Genomic DNA, 21,607 nt, shown 5'->3' on the forward strand with positions numbered 1-21,607 from the left:
CACAATGACTGCTGGCAACACCAGAGAGACACAGCAGTGGAGGGGAACAGCAGACATGAAGGACTGCACTAGCTGGTGGTGGGTGCTGGTGGCTTAGTCCTCCCATGCAAGACAGTGACTGGCTTGGAGCCAGCTAGGAGAGGGACTGACTGAATTCAGAACTCAGAACAGCGGCCAGCTCCATCTAGTGGATCCCAGCTAGGCTCAGAACAGCAGGTGTGTGGATGGCTGCCCGCTGATGACACAAAGAGCAGGCTTGCTGAGACTATCCATTACCCTGCCAAAAAGCTACTTTTGACTGCTGGAATAAATCTATGAATCTGGACTCTGTATCCACATATTGTCTACCAGTGAGAACAGAGACAAACTTTGGAAACAACCCAAATCCCCATCAACTATGGAATGGAAAAAAACAAAAACAAAAACAAAAAAACCACGTGTTCTTTTTATACAATGAAGCCACACCTAGCCACAAAGAAGGATAAACTGTAAATGGATGTAACTTGAGACCATACTCATAAGTGAAATAGAGCATATACACATGTGTAAACATTATATTGTTTCCCTCATGTGAGAGCTGAAAAGGTAAATAAGATCCAAAATATACAATGGGTATTGGAAGTAACTTCAAAAGAAATGAGAAACTGGGATGGGGGAATGGAGAAAAGATGGAATGGAAAAACAAACAAACTATATATACATATATACATATATACATAAGTATATGTATATATAAATATATGTATGTATAAAATATATAATAGTTAAGACAATTCTACTAATTTATCTTAATTCATTGAATAAAAGGTTTGTGCTAATATTATTTGGACACTTAAATGTCAATATCCTGTGTTGTGTGCAAATAATTTAAAGATAACATATGCAATGTATTGACCATTTTACCCTCCTATTATTTTGTCTGGAATTTTTTTTCTTTAAAATTAAAAAAATGAAATTCAATGGGGGAGAAAAGAAGGAAAAGAGAGACATGAATGCTTCAAGGAAGTATTCATATCTATATTTTTATAGATATGAAACTATAAATATGGATGTATGTTTGCTCTTCCTGAACAAATGATGATATACACAAAGACATGCATTATGCTCTTCCAAAACTCTTGCTAGCAAATTCATAAAGTCAAACACAAAAACAAACTTCTGATAACCTCATATCATTTTCACAACACGTGAGAACTAACCTGTGTGTGGATTCAGAAGGATGCTTCCAGGTGGGATACCTGTGGCAGCTTCAAGTGGAAGGAGAATGTAGCTGGTGTTGTTGGAAGGGACCTGGCCCCCTGTCCCATTCTCTGGATAGGACACACAGCCGGGTGAGCTGGCCGTCATGCCTGAGACCAGGGGTGTGCTCTGGAGAGGCAGATGGGTGCGGGACAACGATCCTGAGGAGCCTGCACTGCTGGAAGACTCAGAACCTGGCATAGGGACAGGAATTAGCAAATCACTGGAGACATAAGAAAGAAGAGATAAAACAGACTTATTTTTCAATAATCTGTCCTTAAAATATTGGAGGTACGTGCTGCAGGACAAGATTACTGACTATTTCATGTGTTGAGTTCACATTTTATTGAAAACTTTACAAATCATCTCTCAAATGTGTCAATTTTCAAAAAAAGCAAGGGCTTACAAAGTGCTTTCTCTCTCTTTGAGCCTTTTTGTATATTACTGAAATGATAAATTGGCAAATGGTGTTTTGAGCTCTGAACTCAGGGCCAGCAAATTTCCACATTCTTGAGTTTCTGATGCCATAGAAATGTCTTAGTGGGTTGAAACCATAAGAATAGCATGAATAAGATGGGAAGGAAGGAGATCACACCATAAGAAGTTCTGAGATACACAATCATCCTGGTTCTTAAATACTATTTCTTCAAAAATATGGCTGAATTTTGAAGATATTATTATACTTGCTAATGATATATATTTAATGTTGAAAGTGCTGTTCTGAATTCCACTTATTTGAATAACTCTTATTAATACATTCAAGAGTTGGAACAAGGGGGACACAGCCTTCCCAATGACTGATGATTCTTTAGGTAAGAGGTACCGTCCTTCAGGGAACATCGAGAAATACAGTGTTGGAGACATAAAAATATATAGGCAACAGTATGTAGAATCTTGTAAGTTGAAATTATCCATAATTAGCCCTTCTTGTTCTGCATCTGACATGCTCCTGTTCCTTGGGGACTCACTGCCTTTCAATGCAGCAAGAGCCATGCAGCCCTAGCATTGCAAAGAGCCTGGCTGTCATATGTACTACGTATTAATGAGTGTAATGAGGAAAAACTATACTAAAAAATTCCTGTTAATGTAAATTCAAATTAATGATTTGTATTATATAATAGGGGGCAAGGACATAATAAAAAATTCATTAAACCATTAGACCATAAATACTGATTTTGTCATTAAAAATATATTTCTCTATTTCATGAAATACATTTCTCTATTTCAATAATATATGCAATACTTTCAAGATTCTAAAAACTGCCTCTTTAAATATGGGAAACTATAAAAGTAAGTAATAGAACTTCAAAATGGAATTGCAGAGCAGTAGTGCAGTTAGAAAATCTGGTAACTTTTGAGAAGTAGTGGTATTTAATAAGGGGTTAGTATTTGTAAGCACTTGAATAAACACTTTAATAATAAATACTACTTCTGCCTCTAACAGAGAAGGAAGGTGAGTATAAAGAAATTAAGTAACTTGACCAGCTCAAATGGCTATATAATGATAAAGCTAGGATTTGATCCATGCTGATTGACCTACAGCCCAGGCTTTCTTTCTTTTCTTTCTTTCTTTTTTTTTTTTTTTTTTTTTTTTTTGTCTTTTTCATTTTTATCGGTACCAGGGATCGAACTCACGACTGCCTGCTTGCAAGGCAGGCGCTTATGCCGCTGAGCTAAATCCCCAGCCCCACAGCCCAGGCTTTCATGGTAACCACCATGCTTACCTCCAGAAAGTGTGTGCAGATATACATCATAAACTAATAGGAGTTTTCACAACTGGATACCTTTCCTGCTTTGCCCATGGTTTGTTTATTAATAATGATAAGTTTTAGTTAAATTCAGAATGCTCCATCTACATAATTTAAAATGTTGAATAGGTTCTGAATAATGTATGAGGATAAAAATAAAGGGAGTAAAAATGATGCTGAAAATGCTATACTTTTGAGATGAAACTACTGCAATTATGACTCTGAAGTCATAGTTCCAATGCAGATTGTAGTATTTGTTGATGGACTTGCTGTGAATCATCCGATGAAAGGCTGGACTTCAGAGATGAGCTAATCAACAGCAGCAACAGTAGAAATAATACTACAAAGACAGGTGAACTCATATATAGTCTGGGGAGTTAGATCACTATTAAGAAGAGGTAGCGTCTGTGAAGCACGTCCGAAATCTGATGAAATGTGAGCTAGAGCAGGCACAGTGCATGCCTTGTTGGTGGTGGGGCGCGGGGTGAAGGCAGGTTGAAGTGACACTCATACCAGAGTGAAATGATTTTGGCTTTACATGGTTAATCACTGATTTACAAACGTTTTTCCTGCCATCTCAGTGGAAAGTAGTAGCATCAATAGGAAGAAGGATGAGGCTATGTTAATGATTTGATTTCACAGGTTAAAGGAAAGAGGAAAAGTAAAATCAGTTTAAGCTCTCAGTACTTGTAAAGATAGACAGAAAATCAAACATTCTTGAATGGGCAAGTCTGCAGCTTTGCCACTGTCTGTCCGGTCAGTTCATAACCAGTTTTGACAGACGCATAAGCATCAATCATCTAGATGAGGTAGAATAGTATTTTACCTATAGCAAAAAGCACTGAAATACTTGAGAAAAATGAATGCTAAAAGTAACAACAAATGGCACAGGATTAAAAGGATTCAAAGATTTAAATAAACTGAAATTGATTCTTGAAACATTTAGAATTTTAGGGGTAACCACGACAAGTATTTAAACTGTGTGTCTATGCGACAAGTACTGTACTACTCTATCCATAGGAATAGTGTTCCAGAATTTTCACAGCAACCTCATCTCAAAGATGAGGTTGAGTCTCAGGCATATCAGACAATTTCCCCGAGTCTCATTTATTGAGTGGCGGAGACTGAACCCCAAACTATCAACTCGATTCCAAAGAACAAGCTCTAAACCTGTTTACACGTCAATCATCTTAGTACAATGTAGTTAGGGCCAAGGCCTTGATCAAATCTGTGCCAGGTTCTAAAAGACATGAGACAAAAAGTCCATGCTACTTACAGTGGGATGCTCAGAAATTGAGGGTGGACCCTAAGAGACAGCTGTGCGGAGTGGGAGAACTCAGTGAGGTGGCTTGGAGAGAGGCTCTGGTAAATCTCTCAGTTTCTAGCCAGTTTTACAGTCCAGGATTAACTTTTTTAAGGACCTGGGAGCTAAGCCTTTGAAATACAATCATTGGGAAAGCTAAATCCCAAGTTTCTCTGGCTCACTGGAGCCTGGTGAGATGGTTGTGAGGAATCTAATCTTCACAAGCATTAGTTAGCAAACACATTAAGAAACTGCTGACTAAACACGTGGAAGAATTTGTCTCTGACATCTTTCAATCAATAGTTTTCCACTCTTTATTCTGGTGTTTAAAAATTCTCCTGCTTTTTGTTTCTGTGTAGCTGAATTTGTCCCCATCCTCATGTAACAGCCTTGACCCCTGTTGTACTCTTTATAAATGAAGTTTCCTTTGTTTACCCAGCTAGTATATTTTGTCCTTAAAACAGAATAAAATTTTATTTCTGGATTAATAATTCAAGAATATATTTCCAGATTTAAGGCATCAGAGTTCAGTAGAATAACCTGAAGCTTCCAAAATTACAACACAAAAAATTACAACACAAAAAATATCCAGGATGTATAGTAACAAAAATAAATAACAAGGGTAGGGACTAGTAGAACGATGAAATATTTCCTAGTATCCCAAAACACTCTGTGATATAGACAAAGAATGTGAGAACAGCAAGAAAGCTCTTGTATCTAGAAAACAATTTATCACAACCTATAGACACCACATTTTTCCAGAAAAGTTATTTTCAGAGTGTGGTTTTCGAAGAAGCATTACCAGCTAACAACTAGGAACTTGTTAGGAATGCACATTTTCAGGTCCCATGCATCCTACTGACTCAGAACCTGGTGGTGGGGGGCACAGTCTCCAGGTGATTCTGATGCAGCTAAAGTTAAGGAGCCCTATTCTGGAGTTTAGCTTCATGGGGTCAAAGCAGGAATAAACAGATTTAGTATTATTTTTAAATATGTTGCCAATCTCCACTGAGACTATAGTGTAAGTATTAATCAAATATTCTGTCCTCAAAAGGAGGCCATAAGGGCATCATCGATTTCCACTGACCACTGGGATCTGGTAACCGGGGTGAAGGCTTAAGAGAATGTGTTTCTATTGTCACATCTCAGCAGTATGCTTTTTACTAAAATGTAGGAAAACATGTTTCTGACCTGGAAAAAGTCTCATTATTATCTATTTAAAGATAGAACCTGTGTAATTAGAGGAGAACAGTTACTCAAATGTCACACTCCATCCTTGGTTTCTGAAAGATTTAAAAAAGAGTTTGCAATTTTACTGTGAACAATTACGTTAAAAAAGAAACTGGAAACCTGAGCTGTTCTAAACCTCCATGACAATAAAACTGACAGCTTTACTTCATAAAACCATCTTGGGAAACTGTAAGTTTGTTTTGACATCCTACCTTGATATTCTTAAAAAAAAAATTTTTTCCCTTGCCATATCTGCACCTTGACAAGCTTTCAGATGGAGACATTTAAATTAAAAGAAAAAAAAGTGTCTGAAGCACCTATAATATGAAATCATTCTTCAAAGAACATGACATTTTAGTGTTCTTGAAGTGTTTTAAATGTTTCCAAAGAGCTTTGTTTTGGAAGTGATTGGAGGTTGGTGCATGGAAAATGATGATTGATTTTAAAATCCTAAGAGCTCTTTTGGTGTGCTGGAACTTTTAAGTGTACTATTTAAAGTACTTGGTTTCTGCATTTTAAGATTTAAAACTATTTAACCTTTCTTAAGTTTACAAGAGTTTAAGTGTACCACAGTGGGTTTTCTTGACTTCAGCTGCTGCAATACTGAGACATAAGAGCAATTAATTAAAGTAAGAAATCAAGGACTCAACAATTGGTGAATAAAATTCATAGGAAGATAGTATAAGTCCACCTGAATCTTTCCAAGAAGCACTACTATAAGGACGTACTAGCTTCTGGGATTAAATGCTATTAATTTTCTTCTTATGTAGGAAAACATGAGATAATTTCTTTGATATAATTTGTCAACAACATAATTATTTTAAACCATCAGTATAATGAACACAGATAATACAGATCTCCCTTCTTCCTGCCCCATCATGCACGTGAGGGATGACTGGGAAAATACTCACAGCCAAGGTCAGTCGATGTGCAAATGGTAATGGATTCTCTATCACCATATCCTCACTGCCTGGCCCCTCACCTTCTGCCTCAGGCCCACGAATGTTCTCTTTGGCCCCCCTACCTATACCTTAAACCCAGGGCATTTCCCACAAACATAAATCTCAAACGTCTATCCTAATGAGAGTCAGGGATCCTGCTTTTTTGAGTCAAAATAGAGCACTGTGCTTCAATTTGTTTAAAAATCTCTTCAAGTTAATAATTTTAGATCTCACCATCATCACTTGCCTCCTGGAGATTGGCCAGACTAATTTAAATTATCTACCACAAAACATCACTATTCATGTGGGCTAAAACATAGAAAAAAGAAAGATACATGAACTCAACAACCTAAAAATATCCAAACTTCTCAGAGACCCATTTTTCTTGTTTGCAAAGCAAGGATGAAAAATTAATTAGGAATAATGGAAATTAGTAAGAACTAATGTTTATTGGATGATTAGAGCTTGTCATACATTATCCAACCTGCTTTTTGTATATTGAGCCATTTCGTTTCCATAATAATCCTACAACACAGGTTCTACTATTTCCATACCTCAGAAGAGGGAATAAGTACAACTAGCTTAAAGAACATGCCCAGGAATATACTAACAGTGTGCTAATATAACTGGATCCATTAATATCACAGTTACTTTAAAGGATAATTGTGAAGACTAAGTCATGTTACTAAATTAAAAAACACTAGCTAACTTTTATTAAATAGCTGTTATGGGCAAATGCCACGATAATGATTTTTACAAAAGCAATCTAATTTAAATTTAAATTAAGATGATGGCAGAACATCAGTAACTTATGGAAGCAAAATTAACAAAGGTAAGTACACATTATGTCTTTGCATTGAAACAACAGGTAAGGAGACTGAGGATTAGAGATATTAATGATATAGACACATGACTAAAAAAGGCAGTAACCTATGTGGACTATATGATAGCTTTTAATTTCTCAGGATGTGATATAAAGTAATTAATACTGTTACTCGTTAACCCCAAGTCGCAGAGTGATGATCATATGACTTGAGTAAAAACTAGAAAATACCAGAGGACATAAACCAATTCAGTACTAGCTACCTGTTTTGGACAGCTTCCCAGCACTTCTAGTACTGGACGTGCTGTCACCTCTGGTCAGCACCGTGATGCCTCCGAAACTTGCCGTCTTTGTCACAGTGGGCTTCAGATTGCGGTTGGAGCTGTCAGAGTCAGTGCTGCTCCAGGCCCTCTGATGGTCAGACCACTTCAGCTCATTCTCTGAGCTGCTCTGGCGGCTCCCGGAGGTTCTCCCCGAGCCGTCTCTGTTGCCCCTGGAACACAGTCACCAAAGAGATGCACAGGAGCAGTATTCCATTTCGTGTGTGCGGTGAGGAAGCACAGGTAAGGTCCTTCTTAGCAGACACAACTACCCAAGACGACTCTTGCCAACCTCTTTCATTAAACCAGCTGTGCGCCCTCCCCCGCCCCCAACAGTACTACAAATGCTGCAACGGTTCAGAGACAGATAACACGTCACATACAACACACAGGACACAAACAGCAAAAATTAAGAATGTCACATGATCCTTCTGTCAGTGAAGAAAAAACTACTAGAAAAACACGGTGTAAAATATGCTTGTTAATAACTTTTGCAGAGATAACAGGGGGATAAGTTCTCCTGATTCAAAAGAGCAATGAAATAGTGTTCAGAATCTTAAATTATTTTAAAACTGATTCTAACAAAGATTTTTTTCTTTCACTTCAGCCTTAAATAATTGGCTTAGAAAAGTGACACAAGTCCAGAGAAGCTACTTATTAATTCATTTTCCAACTTCTGAGTTTCTGACTTCATCAAGGCTGCGACAGACAGCACAAGTTACAGAAGTTCCTCTGCCTCGCCTCTCCAGTAAGAACTTTGTTCAGTGTATTAACCTCCATTGTCAGAGGGAACAGCCCTGTAAGCCTTTTCATACAGGAGAATTTGTGAAAATAATAGTGTTAACACTGTATGCACCTATAGTGAAACTTCCTAAAGGGCTTAATGAAAATACCAAAAACTTTTTAAATTCTGGAATATATTCGAAATTCGAATAGAAAAAGCATGACTATCCTGGGAGAGATCCGATAGCTGAAAGTGATTTTGAAGCCTCCAGTGTATCTTTAAGGGATATGCCAAATTCCATTTATTGTACATGGGAATTTGATGAAACCTGTATTTTTTGTTGGTTTCGAATCTGTTTAAGGAGTAATTTCATGAATATTTCTGAAACAGATTTTTGCAGCTTCAAAATAAGGCATCATTAAAATACCCTAAGGGTTTCAGGGATTATAAACAAATGCAGGAAATTTAAATCCTGAATAAATATAACTCTCAATTTTATATCAGTGTGCAGTGTGACATAAATTCAAGTCTTGAATCAAATCTCATAAATGTGATCAGAGGCTTGGTTAAAAATTTGTTTCTAAAGATAATAATGTGCTACTGAGGTAACAGAATTATGCATATCTGAAATGCCAACCAAATTATTCAGAAGGTACACAGAAATGTTATATTTTCCTTCATCTTTAATTACTGAACTTTTTCTTTTATTTCAAGGAACTTCAGAAAGTTAATGATCCAAGGAATAATAAAAATCAAGTAGCTAATCTGTGATGAGAGCTTTGTAAAGTGAAGGCATAAGTGGAACAGAAAATTCACCAAAAAAAGGTAGTTTCAAAGGAAACATTGGATAAAAGCAGTCTTTTCCCTGCCATGTTGCATGTTTTCTTATATTGTTTGCTCTCAGTTCCTCAAAGATGGCTGGTTTTAGAAACAAGGACCACCTCCAAAGAAACTAGTTCTTACACACCTTTGAAATTTAAAAAAAAAGCACCTTTTCAAGAACTAAGTATTTCTTTTCTAGATGTCTTTCGTGTCAACATTCAACTTCATTCTTCTCCAATGATTCTAATTTTGTTGATTTATCTTCTGGAAAATCAGGCTAACTTACTCTTTAGTGACTATGAATTCACTGGGAATGTGACAGTAATCTCATTTATAGGTTATTTGGAATATTTATTGCAGAAAAACCTAGCTTACAGATTTGGAGCTGTGCTTAACTTTGAGTTGTGGAGTGATCTTTTGTTTCCATCACAAATTCTGAATTCATTATCCCTCTCTCTATCGCTCCTGAGCCTCCAGGGGAAAGAACTCAGAATTCTACATGTCAGTGTGGCTGAAAATTGCTTTGCAAAGGAGGTGACAACTACTCTTGCTGGGTGGAAGCTTCTGTGTTGTAGACTACATCATTCATTCTGATAGAGCAATTTTTTAGAGATGAGGAAAAATTCCTCAGGATTTGAGACATTTCATAACCAATAAAGCAACCTAAGATTTCCTTAGCTCTTCTACTTCTGCTCAATCAAACTTGTGCATTTTAAAAACAAAAATTTAAGTTACTGCTTTAGGGACATACCATTAATGGAATTCAAACTACAAGTATAATTCTATTTATAATTTCTCATTATCTATGCTTTAAAATATTTTATGCCACTTTATCAGATAATTCATACCAGTTGTTGGGTGAGGTGCAGAACTCAGTTTCCTATCAGTTTGCAAGTGGAATCATAGACTTCACAGAAAAAACACACCCAAAACTACCTGCCCGCTCTAAGTTCAGTCCTGGTTCCCTCCAGTTGGAATCTAGGAAAATAGTGGTGATGGAACACATGGCTCTGGAGGTGGCCTCTTTGAAGGTAACTGGAATTTGTCTCCAGGATAGACATAGAGCACACTCCAAATTCTGTTCTTGTGTTGATTAACAACTGATAGCATTTATTTTTCTTCATTTCTGTACACTGAATTGTTATAACAATTTGTCCAAGTTAAGGATGATGTACACTTTAAATTGCCCTTAAGATTGTGCAAATGGCTTTGTTCTAATTTGCCTTCCAGAGATTCTGTGATTGGTGATTTTGGTGGGTGGCAGAGTCCCTACTTGGGACAGCTGACCTGAGGAAATGGTAGCTGTTCAGGAGTCAGATGTAAATCTCACCAACCACTGGGCTTCAGGAATCCATATTTTATCTACACCTGACAGCCCAAACGAACTAGATCACAGTGTGTGAATGTAGAGGTAATGATAAATTTTATTCTCCCTCCTCAAGTTTCAAGAGAAAATGCAAGATTATTTTCATAGTCAAGTGTGAAAGACTTGATACATGAGGAAGGAACTAGACTAGGACGCTCAACCTGTAAAAGCAGAGGAAGCTGAAAAGTAAGAACTCGGTTTCTCTTTCCGGTCACAGTGTAAGCTATAATTTTAAAGTCCTAAATTTAGATTTACTGCAAAAACAGTCTTTTCTAAGAAGATGATTTGTCCAACTTACTTTGTATTTTCTTTCTTCTAAACTGGAAGAGATTTTGGTTTTTATTTTATGATAGACAAGTATTAATATTCACAAATAAATTAATACTTTTAATATGTATTAGACACTGAGTATATCTGTAGCAATGGGTTCTCTTGCTGCAGTGTTGGGTGCCATGAAGATATTTAGCAGATGATGAGAAAATGGGTCCCTTGCTTTCATAGAGTTTTCGGTTGAACAGAATGCTTAAAAACATTTTTATCCTTTCCCTTATCTCACACAGATCTTGATTTAAGTAATTCATTATAACCAAAAGGAACATCATAGCTATTTATTTTATAAATAAAATCTGTCATTGGCAAAAAATTGTACTTGAAAAATAATGATACACAGTAGTGGTCTAAAATTTAGCTATTCATATAAAATTATCAATTTATTTTTTAATATTTGGAATATATATACAAGCACAAACTTGCACAGAAATTTTCACACAACATAATTCACCTGAATTGATTTAGGAATGTCGTATCAGTGTACTGTCGAAGTTAGTCCTTGGAAAACTAAAATGAGTGGAAGATCCCTGAGGAACTCTGTGCCAAGTGAGAGCCTTCTCTTGTATCCCACATTACCTGACTTGATGCCACACTAGCCAGGTAACAAACTCTACAAAGAGAACTGAACAAATTTGAGTTCATGGACAGAAATATTGTACACTGATACATTTATAGTTAACACTGATTCTGGCACATAATCTAAAACACAGTTTAAGAAAGTAAACCATACCAACCGAAACAGCTGTCTTTTCTTATAGGTCTCATTGCATATGTTATTGTCTTCCAAGAGCCTACTGGAAATGAAAAACATGATTTTTATGATATAAAACCTAAAAGTACTAAATATGTTACTTAAATGGGTGTGTTCTCAACTACCAAACACCTTTTCTTATAAATCAGTCCCATATAACTATGTTTATTTGGCTGATGTTAAATTGTCATATTAATAATGGCTGTATGGCAGGATTAAACTCCTGTCCTAGGATTAAAGTGCTGAAGCAGAGGAAGAAAAAGAATATAGAAGAAACTAAGAACAAGAACAGAATAACAGAAATTGATATAGATATCATAGAGATTTGATTCAATATATTACTTGTGTGGGTTTTTTTAATGGTAACACTAAAGTGATGTTTTTATTTTATGTGCCTGATAAAATACTGACACTCCAGAGTATGAGAATCTAGGAGATACTATTTTTATCGGTGAGGCATCAGTTCAAATGTTGATTCTTGGAGCTATCAAGACTTTTTCATATATCTAATGCATATATCTGGCAGATTTAAAGTTGATTTTAATCTAATTTGGAAATGTATGGAGCATTTAAGTGTAAGTGGATAGAACTGGGAAGTGAGGTAGAAGACATGATTGGTTAGAGTGTTAGGTAACAATATTTGCCTTTAAACAAGTGTAAATGCTAACTTACTCATTTTGGTATAGATATAGAAGTTTGGAGTGCTTTAGAATCATTGCTGAAATGTTAATACCCATAGATTCATAGTTTTAATGAATTTTGAAGTTGCTTTTTAATTCTTCATATGCACTTATTTGTAATTTTATTTCATCTTCTAAAAGAAGCTACTCTCTTGAAGGGTTTCATTACTTTCATATTTCTAACTGCTAATAAGAGTGATGGCATTTTAAAAATCAGTTATCTCTAATGCCCAGTTTAAATTTATCCCAGAACTAACACTGAATCAGTCTCAATTTGATTTAGTTTTATAGAGACACCCATTAAGCAGACACCTGAAACAGAATTAGCTACCACTTTATTTATGAATACCATATTTCTAAACCAAGTTGCTGAATTTGATACATATGAAATGTGATTAGTACAGTTAGCATGAATTCCTTAATTTGCCCTGAAGATATGCAATTAAATAAGTGGGACATTTTAATACCTATATCAATTTAGAAGCGTTTAAAAAGGTATATATCAAGTTTGAAAAATATCTCTTCTTATTCCCAAGATGGTCTGTAAGTTTCATAACCATTTTATTTTGTAATTGCCTCCCTCCACTAACTCCTAAGAAAGGTACAGAGCAAAATCTAGACTGAAGATAAAAGTTTCAAATTAAACCTTTTATGAAGAGCAGTAGATTGTCCAGAACCATTTTAATGCTCAGTGAAGGTAACAGTAGTTCCACCTTCGGAAGGACCAGAAAAATGAAATTTCAACTAAAGAAAATCTCTCAGTCTTTGTTTGGAAGTGACGGTGAGAACTTCTTCCCCAAATTACATAATTTGTAGACACATTAAGTAGCATACATGTGTAAATATACATGTGTGTATGCATAGATATATGTATTTACTCATACATATATTCAAGCACAAGTTTATATATGGGATATAGGTGTATATGGGAGTTAACAGGACAAACATGACAGACTGTCCTCTAACAACATGTGAAAGTATATTTCACTTTACCTGTTTTCCACAAAAAGGCTTTCCTGGGAGCAAACTGACTGGAAAATAGAAAAAGGCATTGTATCAGACGTTCTGGATATGCTGAAGCATACAAAATCCATGCCTGATTTTAAAACTACTTAGAAAGATATGTACAAAAGATGGAAATAAAAAAAAGGAAAATAGGTTAGAGTTAGAAGAATAAACAATTCTCATGCAGCAATAGGTGTCTTTCCAGCAGCATGCCTCCAGTTTTGAACAGATTAAGCCTTGTTGAGTATCATGGTCAGAAGAGAACTGTGCTGAAACTGCTGGAGACATGCAGCACTATGAGGTCTTGAGTGAATGGTTTCCTCTGGAGCTGTGGAGCGAAAGCCACCGATAAAAGTTGGGAGACTGGGCTCAGCTCAGAGCAGAGCACACAAACTTAACGGGATCCACCGAAGAATGGGCAAAGTAGTCAGTCACACTCCTTTAATTTCTACCTGGCAATCACAAATTCTCATGGAAAAAAAAAGGGTTGATTCCAACTTTCTCAAAATTGAAGAAATGTTATCAATTATTAAGAGGAAAGTTCAGAAGACAAATTTTGATAGAATGAAGCTAATGAGAGAAACTATCAAGCTTCATTTTATATTTCTAATTTTTTTCACATAGAAAACTAATGCTTTTCTTTCACTGTTATTCACATACCATTCATGCATTTCTCTCTCATCTCTTGATGCTGGTTTTGCTTTTTGTGGTACTGAGTATAGAACCCAAAGTCCTTACACTGAACTACATTTCCAGTCTACTTTTGTTCTTATTCAGTTACAACCATTTATTTATTTACTTAGCGAATAGATCTTGCTAGGTCACTTAATTGCCTCAGCTGGGATTGAATCTGCAGTCCTCTTGCCTAAAAATCCAAGAGGGCTAGGGTTACAGACCAATGCCACTGTACTGGTTTCCAAGCTGAAATTTAATACACTGTGTGGGGAAGATAAAAGGCAACTATCATTACTTGTTGAGGAAAGGTGGATTAAATTTGTTAAACAAGCAGAAAAGGTCTAAATCTAAACAAAATATGGTTCTATGGTAATAAACATAGTCATTGTATTTAGGAAGTACCACAAGACCATTTTTCAAAGTATTAAATTTATATAAATAAATATATATATTATATATATATAAAGTATTCAAGTATTAAATTTATATAACTGTATATGCTAGCTGCAATTTTTATAAATGATGAAAAAATTATATGTTAAAGAGATAAATAAAAACTTAACAGGTCCATTTTAAGACAAAATTAAAAGAAAGGATATTCTTTTGATATTCCAGTAATTCTTGAACTAAAACATGCTGCTAATGTAATTGTTTCTCAGAAAGGTAAGCAAGATATTGCTTTCTTTTTTTTTTCTTTTTAAATTTTCATTTTGGTCAAGAAGTAATTTCCTTCCATTAAGCCAATGGACTGCTTTAGATCTGGTATTTTCCTCACTGGTCTGAGCATTTCACTCAAGGTATCTCTAGAACAATTTCTATTTTAATCTTTCTGTACTTATATTGTATTCCAAATGTCATGTGCAAAAAACATTGTTTAATTAAAAAGAAAAAAACAGCCAATTAAAATGCAAAGCTTTCAGAAAATAACTTTTTAAGAATTTCACACATGTAGAAAGGGAAACAAATACAAATATATATGGAAAATCATGTACCATCAACACTGTTCCTATAAAGTTCTCCTTATAATAAAAAATATCGTATCCTCTTTTTCCATAATTTAGTTTTAGAAACATCTGGAGTCAAGTTATGGAATAGGAAAGACAATGAAGCTGTTTCAAATACAAAGTATTTGGTTAACACATTGCTACTTCTCACCTCTTGTGGTTAGAAAGAAATCAATTAAGTTTATAATGTGCCAGCTGAGTTATAGAATTATTGAAAACGTACTTATTTGAAGGAATTGTCAAAGACATACCAACTTCTTCAGACTTGTTAATCTAATAGCATTTCTTGGGAAATTAAGCAATTCAAATTGTTTGAATTACAAAGTGAGACAATGAGTTAATGTCTTTCACAAAAGCGTATTTCAAGAGCATCATTTTCTGTGTTTTGTGGAAAGGTCCTATGAAATATCATCTCATCAGCCCTTCACATTTTCATAAATAAGACAGATATTTATAAGCTATGATTCAGTAGCTGATGAAAATAAACTTTTAAAAAGTAGTATTAATAGCTTGCACATTTTATAGCAGAAAAAAGAAAATTGTCACAGTAGTTAAGTGCAACATTCAAAACTTTTACTTCTATGCATTTCCAGATATAAAAGGCTCCTTTTTAAATAGAAAGAATAATTATCTTCTAATGGGTTCCAGAATTCACCCCCACATCCCACCCCCAACTCCACATTCCCTTCCATCTTCTCCCCAAAGAAGGAACCCAGCACACGCTGGTAGGGCCAAAGGTGAGCACCTTCCTGGGTCCCTCTTTAAATATACTGTCCTCTTCAGGCTTCCTTCTTGGAAAAACCATATACTTTCCAACTGTATTGTTTCATCAACTCATACTTCATCAAGATAAAAACATTAGATAGATTAATGATAATAGAAGCTTGAATCTTGGCCAAAGGACAAAAATCATATATTACTCATTATAAAAATTTTATTGTATTATTTGAGAACTAAATTCCTCTGTACTTTCCCAACAAGTGAGTTCTAAATAACTTTTTCTTATCTCAAGACATCAAATTTTCAAACTGAAATCGAAAGCTTCTTGTTGAAAATTACCAAGCAACTTGCATATTTTGAGTGTGGTCCTAAACATAAAGCACATGCACATACATTCGCATTCTCACCTACACATTCACATACCTTAGACAACAAGATACACTTGGAAAATACTCAAAATTACTTCTAAGTTTAAAATAAATTTTATTTTTGCTGAAGCATAAATATTAAGAAGTATTTATGAACTCTCCATTGTTATTTCAAGTACCAAAAATATACATATATTTAATGTTTAAATTGACTTGAATAACTTAACTACTTAAATCATAATTAACAAGGGATTGGGTTTATTGGCTCAAATGGCAAGTTAGGAAGATACTAGATTACTGACCTCAAAAAAAGATTAGAGTACTGTAACATAGTTTCCTAATGCTGGATTCTTGCATTTATTTTATAATTGATTTAATATAATTTAACTATTATCATGTAAGAATAACTTTGTTTCTCAACAATTTATTTAGGCAACGGTAATGATCAGTTGGGAATCTGAAAATTCATAGATAGAAGTCCCCTAAAACTTGCTGTCATTATTTAAGTGGTAAAAATGATTTATTTGTATTTGAGAAGTTCATATTATCATGTTAATCCTTAAGAGTTTACATTAATGGAGCATATAATAATATTCTAGTAGTCGGGAATACAGTTCAGTGGCACAGTACCTGCCTGGCAAGCACAAGGTCATGAGTTTGATCTTTGCTACCAAAAATAATAATAATATTCTGGTAATAGTGGCTTTCACGAATTCTTGCCTACTCAAAGCACTGTGTAAGTAAGACCTGCCAGATTGTCCCAAGATTCTTCTATGTGTCCATTAGACATTAGACTAGAGCAGAAACTCTCTCTCTCTCTCTCTCTCTCTCTCTCTCTCTCTCTCTCTCTCTCTCTTCTCTCTCCCAGACCTCTTCCAGGGGAAATCATGTAGTGTAAAAAAAAATCCACCATCCTGTGAAAGAAGGAAAAATTAATCTTTGTAAATAACTTAGACTATTGTCCATAGTTGAGAGGTGCCTATAACAGTACTGTGAAGATGAATTTGAATAACTTGTCAGAGAACTCTTCAGATAGTTGTAGCCCTGGTGGACAGCTTCCATGCAATCTCTGGTGGAAGATAGAGCTAGAACAATCTCACCATCTCACTAAGTCATTCGCAAATTCTTGAGTCACAGAAACCATTAGATGAATACATATTTTGTTTTAAATTGATATTTGAAAAATTTTTTGTATTGTGATAAGTAGCTAATGAAAGAGAATACCAGTGGTAAGACAGCATGTCTCTACCTGAATTACAGGGAGAGGAGAAAAGCACTGAATTCCCACCCCCACTTTCTAAGCATAAGGGTTATAAAACCTTGCAGGAGCATGACAAATAATAGGGAATTTTTTCCTTTGATATACACATATGTACATGACTCTAACCTCTTACAAATGTCAGAAACTCCAAAGAATCATGGAAGCCTTGCTCCATGTGTATTTTGAGTAGAATATCAATTTTAACAACTTGCCCTACAATATCTCATTAAAACCAATGCCTGAAAAAGTCCAACACACCATTTGAACTAGTGAAGCCAGAAATATTGGGTCCTGGGGAATTTATAAAGCGTCAAGTACCTGTCTGCCAAACACAAGGTCCTCAGTTCAATTCCTGGTACCAAAATACATACATACGTTTATTACATACATACATACATACATACATACATACATAATCAACATCTCTGCAAAGGGAAGATGCCATAGGACTTTAAAGAAGCGTGCCAAATGATGTTTTAAATAGAAAGGACTTGGCAAAAGATTGGCACTTTAAGGTTTCTCAAATTTAAGTCTGCTTTTACTTATTTAAAAATTTTGACATGACTGATGGTGCAGTTCAGCAGTAAAGCTCTTGCTTAGCATGTGCTAACTTCTAAATTCCATCCCTAGCATGTGCTCACGCACACACACACACACACACACACACAAAATGTTAATGTGTCATATGATCATCAAGGAATAAATCTCCAAATTTGGATCCAGTTCCCTACTGTTAATCTCTTTTGAAAGGGTGTATGAAAGAGCAAATACAGAAATCATTCAGACTCTTCTCCTCATGAAGGTCTCCCTGTGGACACAGGAAACAGCAAACTCAATAAACTATACAGGTCCCCACTCTTATCCTAGGCAAGTATCTTGTGATAGCATAATGTACCATCTAACTCTTAAGTGTCAAGAAATGTGGCAGAACTAGAAAAAAGCTGTAATGTTGATTATGCATTACTTGTGTGGTTCATATTTATTTTTTGACATAACAATTGATTCACAAACCATTTGACTTATTTGCCCTGCCAAAACCAACGTGTAAGGAAAATGTTTGTGTGTGTTTTTGTGTGTATATATGAATGAAAGAGAAAACAAAAATAAAAAATTGAAAAAAAAATCAAACTCTCTAAGAAGGTCTTCAGAAAGAAACACACTGCTTCCCAGCCCACTACAGTAGATAACCTTACTCTATCATGTCTAGGTGAGATCTTCTCACAATTTCATTCTTGCATACAGCAAACACAACTAAAGGCCCAATGTGTGTTAAGTTGTGTTTTGATCCACCAAAAATGCTGAGCTTATGTAGAGTCATCCAGACCTCCAACTATGGCAACCTCATTCCTTGTCTCCTAATTTCAGAACTTAGCCAGACTTTTCATTCATCAAAATCCTGTTCTTGTGAATTCAAGAAACGTGGTGGTGCATTTCAATGTGAATAAAATGCAGTGTTGAAAAAGGCAGAATCTTTCCTGAAGCCTCAAGTTAAAAGAAAGAGTACCAGCTGAGGGATCACAGACAAAGGAGTTAGACTGGAGCTACCACGGACAGCAGCCATCAGCCAGGCTGCAGTCTGGCTGTCTGTGGGAGTCAAAAGTGCCTCCTGACCTAGCTGGCAGAGTTAGACAGGTTGGCCACTGACAGTGTTACAAAGGACTCCAAGCGTTTTGCAGAGAAACAAAACCCATTACACTTGAGGAGACTCCAAATCATTTTTGGCAGGGAAAGTTGTGGGAATTTATCTTCTTTGCATATGAATTTAGCTTTTATTTTTTCATTTTTGTTTATATTTAGCCTCTTAAATGACTTTTATTTTGTAGGCAAAGAATTTTTAAAATCCCAGTCACAGACTCTTTCTTGAAATTTTAACAAAAATAAATGGCTTCATTATTATTCCCTTTACAAACTGTTTGCAGATTTGATTGGCATGAAACTGAGCATTATTATTATTATTACTTTTATTAATAATTATTGCAGAACTGGGAATTGAATAGCACTTAGCTATTCTCAGTTCTTTTATGTTTTATTTATTTGTATTTTTAATTTTGAGACAGGGTATTGATAAGCCCTGTTGCCCTGGCTGGGTTAGAACTGGCAAACCTCCTGCCTCAGATCCCAAGAGTATGGAAACCACCACACCCAATGAAGTGAGCATCATTATCTAACTTTATTAAACTGATCTGTCTATAGTTACTAAGAACTCAGAAAATAATACATATGTGTATGTGATCAACAGACTTTAATTTTTTGCAACTTTTTCCTAAGCACAATGTTTATGTCAAGAATACACTAATAGGTTTTCTGCTGCCTAATATGGACATGAAGGTATTTCTGCAAATCTGACACCTTTCTCTGTACCTAAAATCTCTTTTTACTGACCAAAATTCCTCTTTCTACTCTTCCTGGTAACATCTAAACCCTTAGCTAGTTTCATATTATTTCCCTGAATCAGATCCTGTTCCAGAAACACCTCTAAGCTTCTGCAGTTTGATTTGTGCTCTGGCTCTGGCCTCTCTACTCTCTGCCAGCTTGCTGTCTGGGGAGTGAGACTGCCTTACTGCTGATGGTAGAATCACACTAAAGAGGCAATTAAAACAACTACTCACATCGTGTGCAAATATTCTCTCCCTCACTCTCTGATACTCCTCTTCTCTCTCTTCAATTGATTTACTTCGTTTGTCATCTCTAAATGGATGCATTCTGTTTTTCTGAACAGAAAAAAGAAATCAGGAGGGTTATCCAAGTTAAGCTGATAGAGATCTGCAGTTAAGCAACTGTCAACTAAGAATAATAAATGTTCATTTAAATAAATGGAGCACGATAATTCTTGCTCCCTCTAGTTCCTAAGGAGATTGTGTTGAATAAAGTGTATGCCGTGTGTGTGTGTGTGTGTGTGTGTGTGTGCACAGCACATAGTGATGGGAAACATTTATTGCTCTTGATTACTTTCTTGCTGCGTGTGATTAGCACAGGTGTTTTCAAAATGAGCATGCCTCAGCATGCCTGAGGGATTTAGCCAGTTCAGGTAAAACGTGGTTCACCAGGAATCCATTCTGTTTCCTTTGTTAACTCACTGCTTCTGGCCTAACAAAAAGAAAAGAAAAATAAAGGAAGGAAATAAAATGAAACAAAGGAGTGAAAAGATAAGAAGAAGTAGCCAGTTTAAGATGGTTTAGGGAAGAAATGGCTTGGAAAAAGCAGGGAACAGAGAAAGAGCGAGTGAGTAAAGAAAGTGGGTTATAGAAAGGGAGATACGGATATTATATCTTTATCTCCTTTCTTGTTTTTTATTCATTCAGTGACTGATTCTGTGAATTGTGCCTGGAATCTAAAGCAGGGCCTGACACTTATAAACTAAAGCTTAAACATTTGTTAGTGGATATGGTTCAATATCAAGTAAAATAAAGAATCAATTCAAAGAACCCAGCATGAGGACTGCTGTTCTTTATCCTCTCCTCTGAATGACTTTGTGCTTCTCAGCTGTCCTGCCTTAGTCTTTTTGCATTCCTGAGACCATGCCTGTACTATCCACATTCATTCATCCATTCAAAAGACACCCACCCAGTACACAACACAGGCAAATGTCTCAGATTCAACATGAGCCACTGTGTAGCTCAATGGTGGTGGGAGGAAATGAGATACAAATGATGAACAAGTTGGAAAAAAAAGTGCGTCAGAGATGCATGTACTGGGTTATGATGACTCATTATTAAAATGATAACTTGAGTGAGATGCATATTGTCTTACCTTTAAAAATTCTAAAGCCATGTCATTTTTTAAAAAAAATTTGATTGTCAGCAATACAGTACAATTGCAATGGTATTTATATGACTTTCTACTGTAAGTATTATTTAAAATTATTTTCTTGATGATTACTTATTTTTCTTCCTGAAATTCCACACACCCCCAATCTAGAGATGAGATTTTGTAAAGTTTTTTTACCCTCATCCAGGTACCACAATTGAAGCTACTCTAGAACAACACAGTGGTTTGTCACAAGCAAAATACACAAGGAAAAAGTTCTGCTGCATTTCATGCAAAATGAGCAGACAATTTACATGGACCATAAAACATGGGAAGGAAAAGGGGACGGAGACTAGAACATGAACTCAATTCTTTTCTGATGAAGTCTTATTTTAGGATAGTTGCAAAATCCACCTGTCCTCACCATAACAAGGTTTGTTCTTTACAGCTACATCGGTTGATCATCGGTCCGTATTGATAATCCAGCTCAATTTGTGCACAACTGAAGGACAAAGCTGTAGGGAGTGGAACGACTGCCATAGTTACACAG

General features: G+C 35.6%; 1 protein-coding gene across 30 annotated transcripts in view; it reads right to left on the minus strand.

Annotated features, from left to right (window-relative positions):
- Arpp21 (cAMP regulated phosphoprotein 21) overlaps positions 1-21,607 on the minus strand; it is a 155,501-nt gene that overhangs the window by 64,604 nt on the left and 69,290 nt on the right. For 9 of the 30 annotated variants that reach the window (XM_013156331.3, XM_063260361.1, XM_013156329.3 and 6 more), the window contains 5 exons: positions 19,920-20,021; positions 13,271-13,308; positions 11,581-11,640; positions 7,545-7,777; positions 1,200-1,433 (listed from right to left, as the gene is read on the minus strand). In XM_013156331.3, the coding sequence (XP_013011785.2) occupies positions 1,200-1,433; positions 7,545-7,777; positions 11,581-11,640; positions 13,271-13,308; positions 19,920-20,021 (667 nt within the window). Of the gene's footprint in view, positions 1-1,199; positions 1,434-7,544; positions 7,778-11,320; positions 11,457-11,580; positions 11,641-13,270; positions 13,309-19,919; positions 20,022-21,503; positions 21,573-21,607 lie in introns of those variants that run through there. The other 21 variants (XM_005005270.3, XM_005005269.3, XM_005005268.3 and 18 more) reach the window with 21 other exon arrangements.

Source organism: Cavia porcellus, unplaced genomic scaffold (genome assembly GCF_034190915.1).
Source record: "Cavia porcellus strain 051 isolate PalLab524CR breed Dunkin Hartley unplaced genomic scaffold, mCavPor4.1 scaffold_13, whole genome shotgun sequence".
Taxonomy (NCBI): domain Eukaryota; kingdom Metazoa; phylum Chordata; class Mammalia; order Rodentia; family Caviidae; genus Cavia; species Cavia porcellus.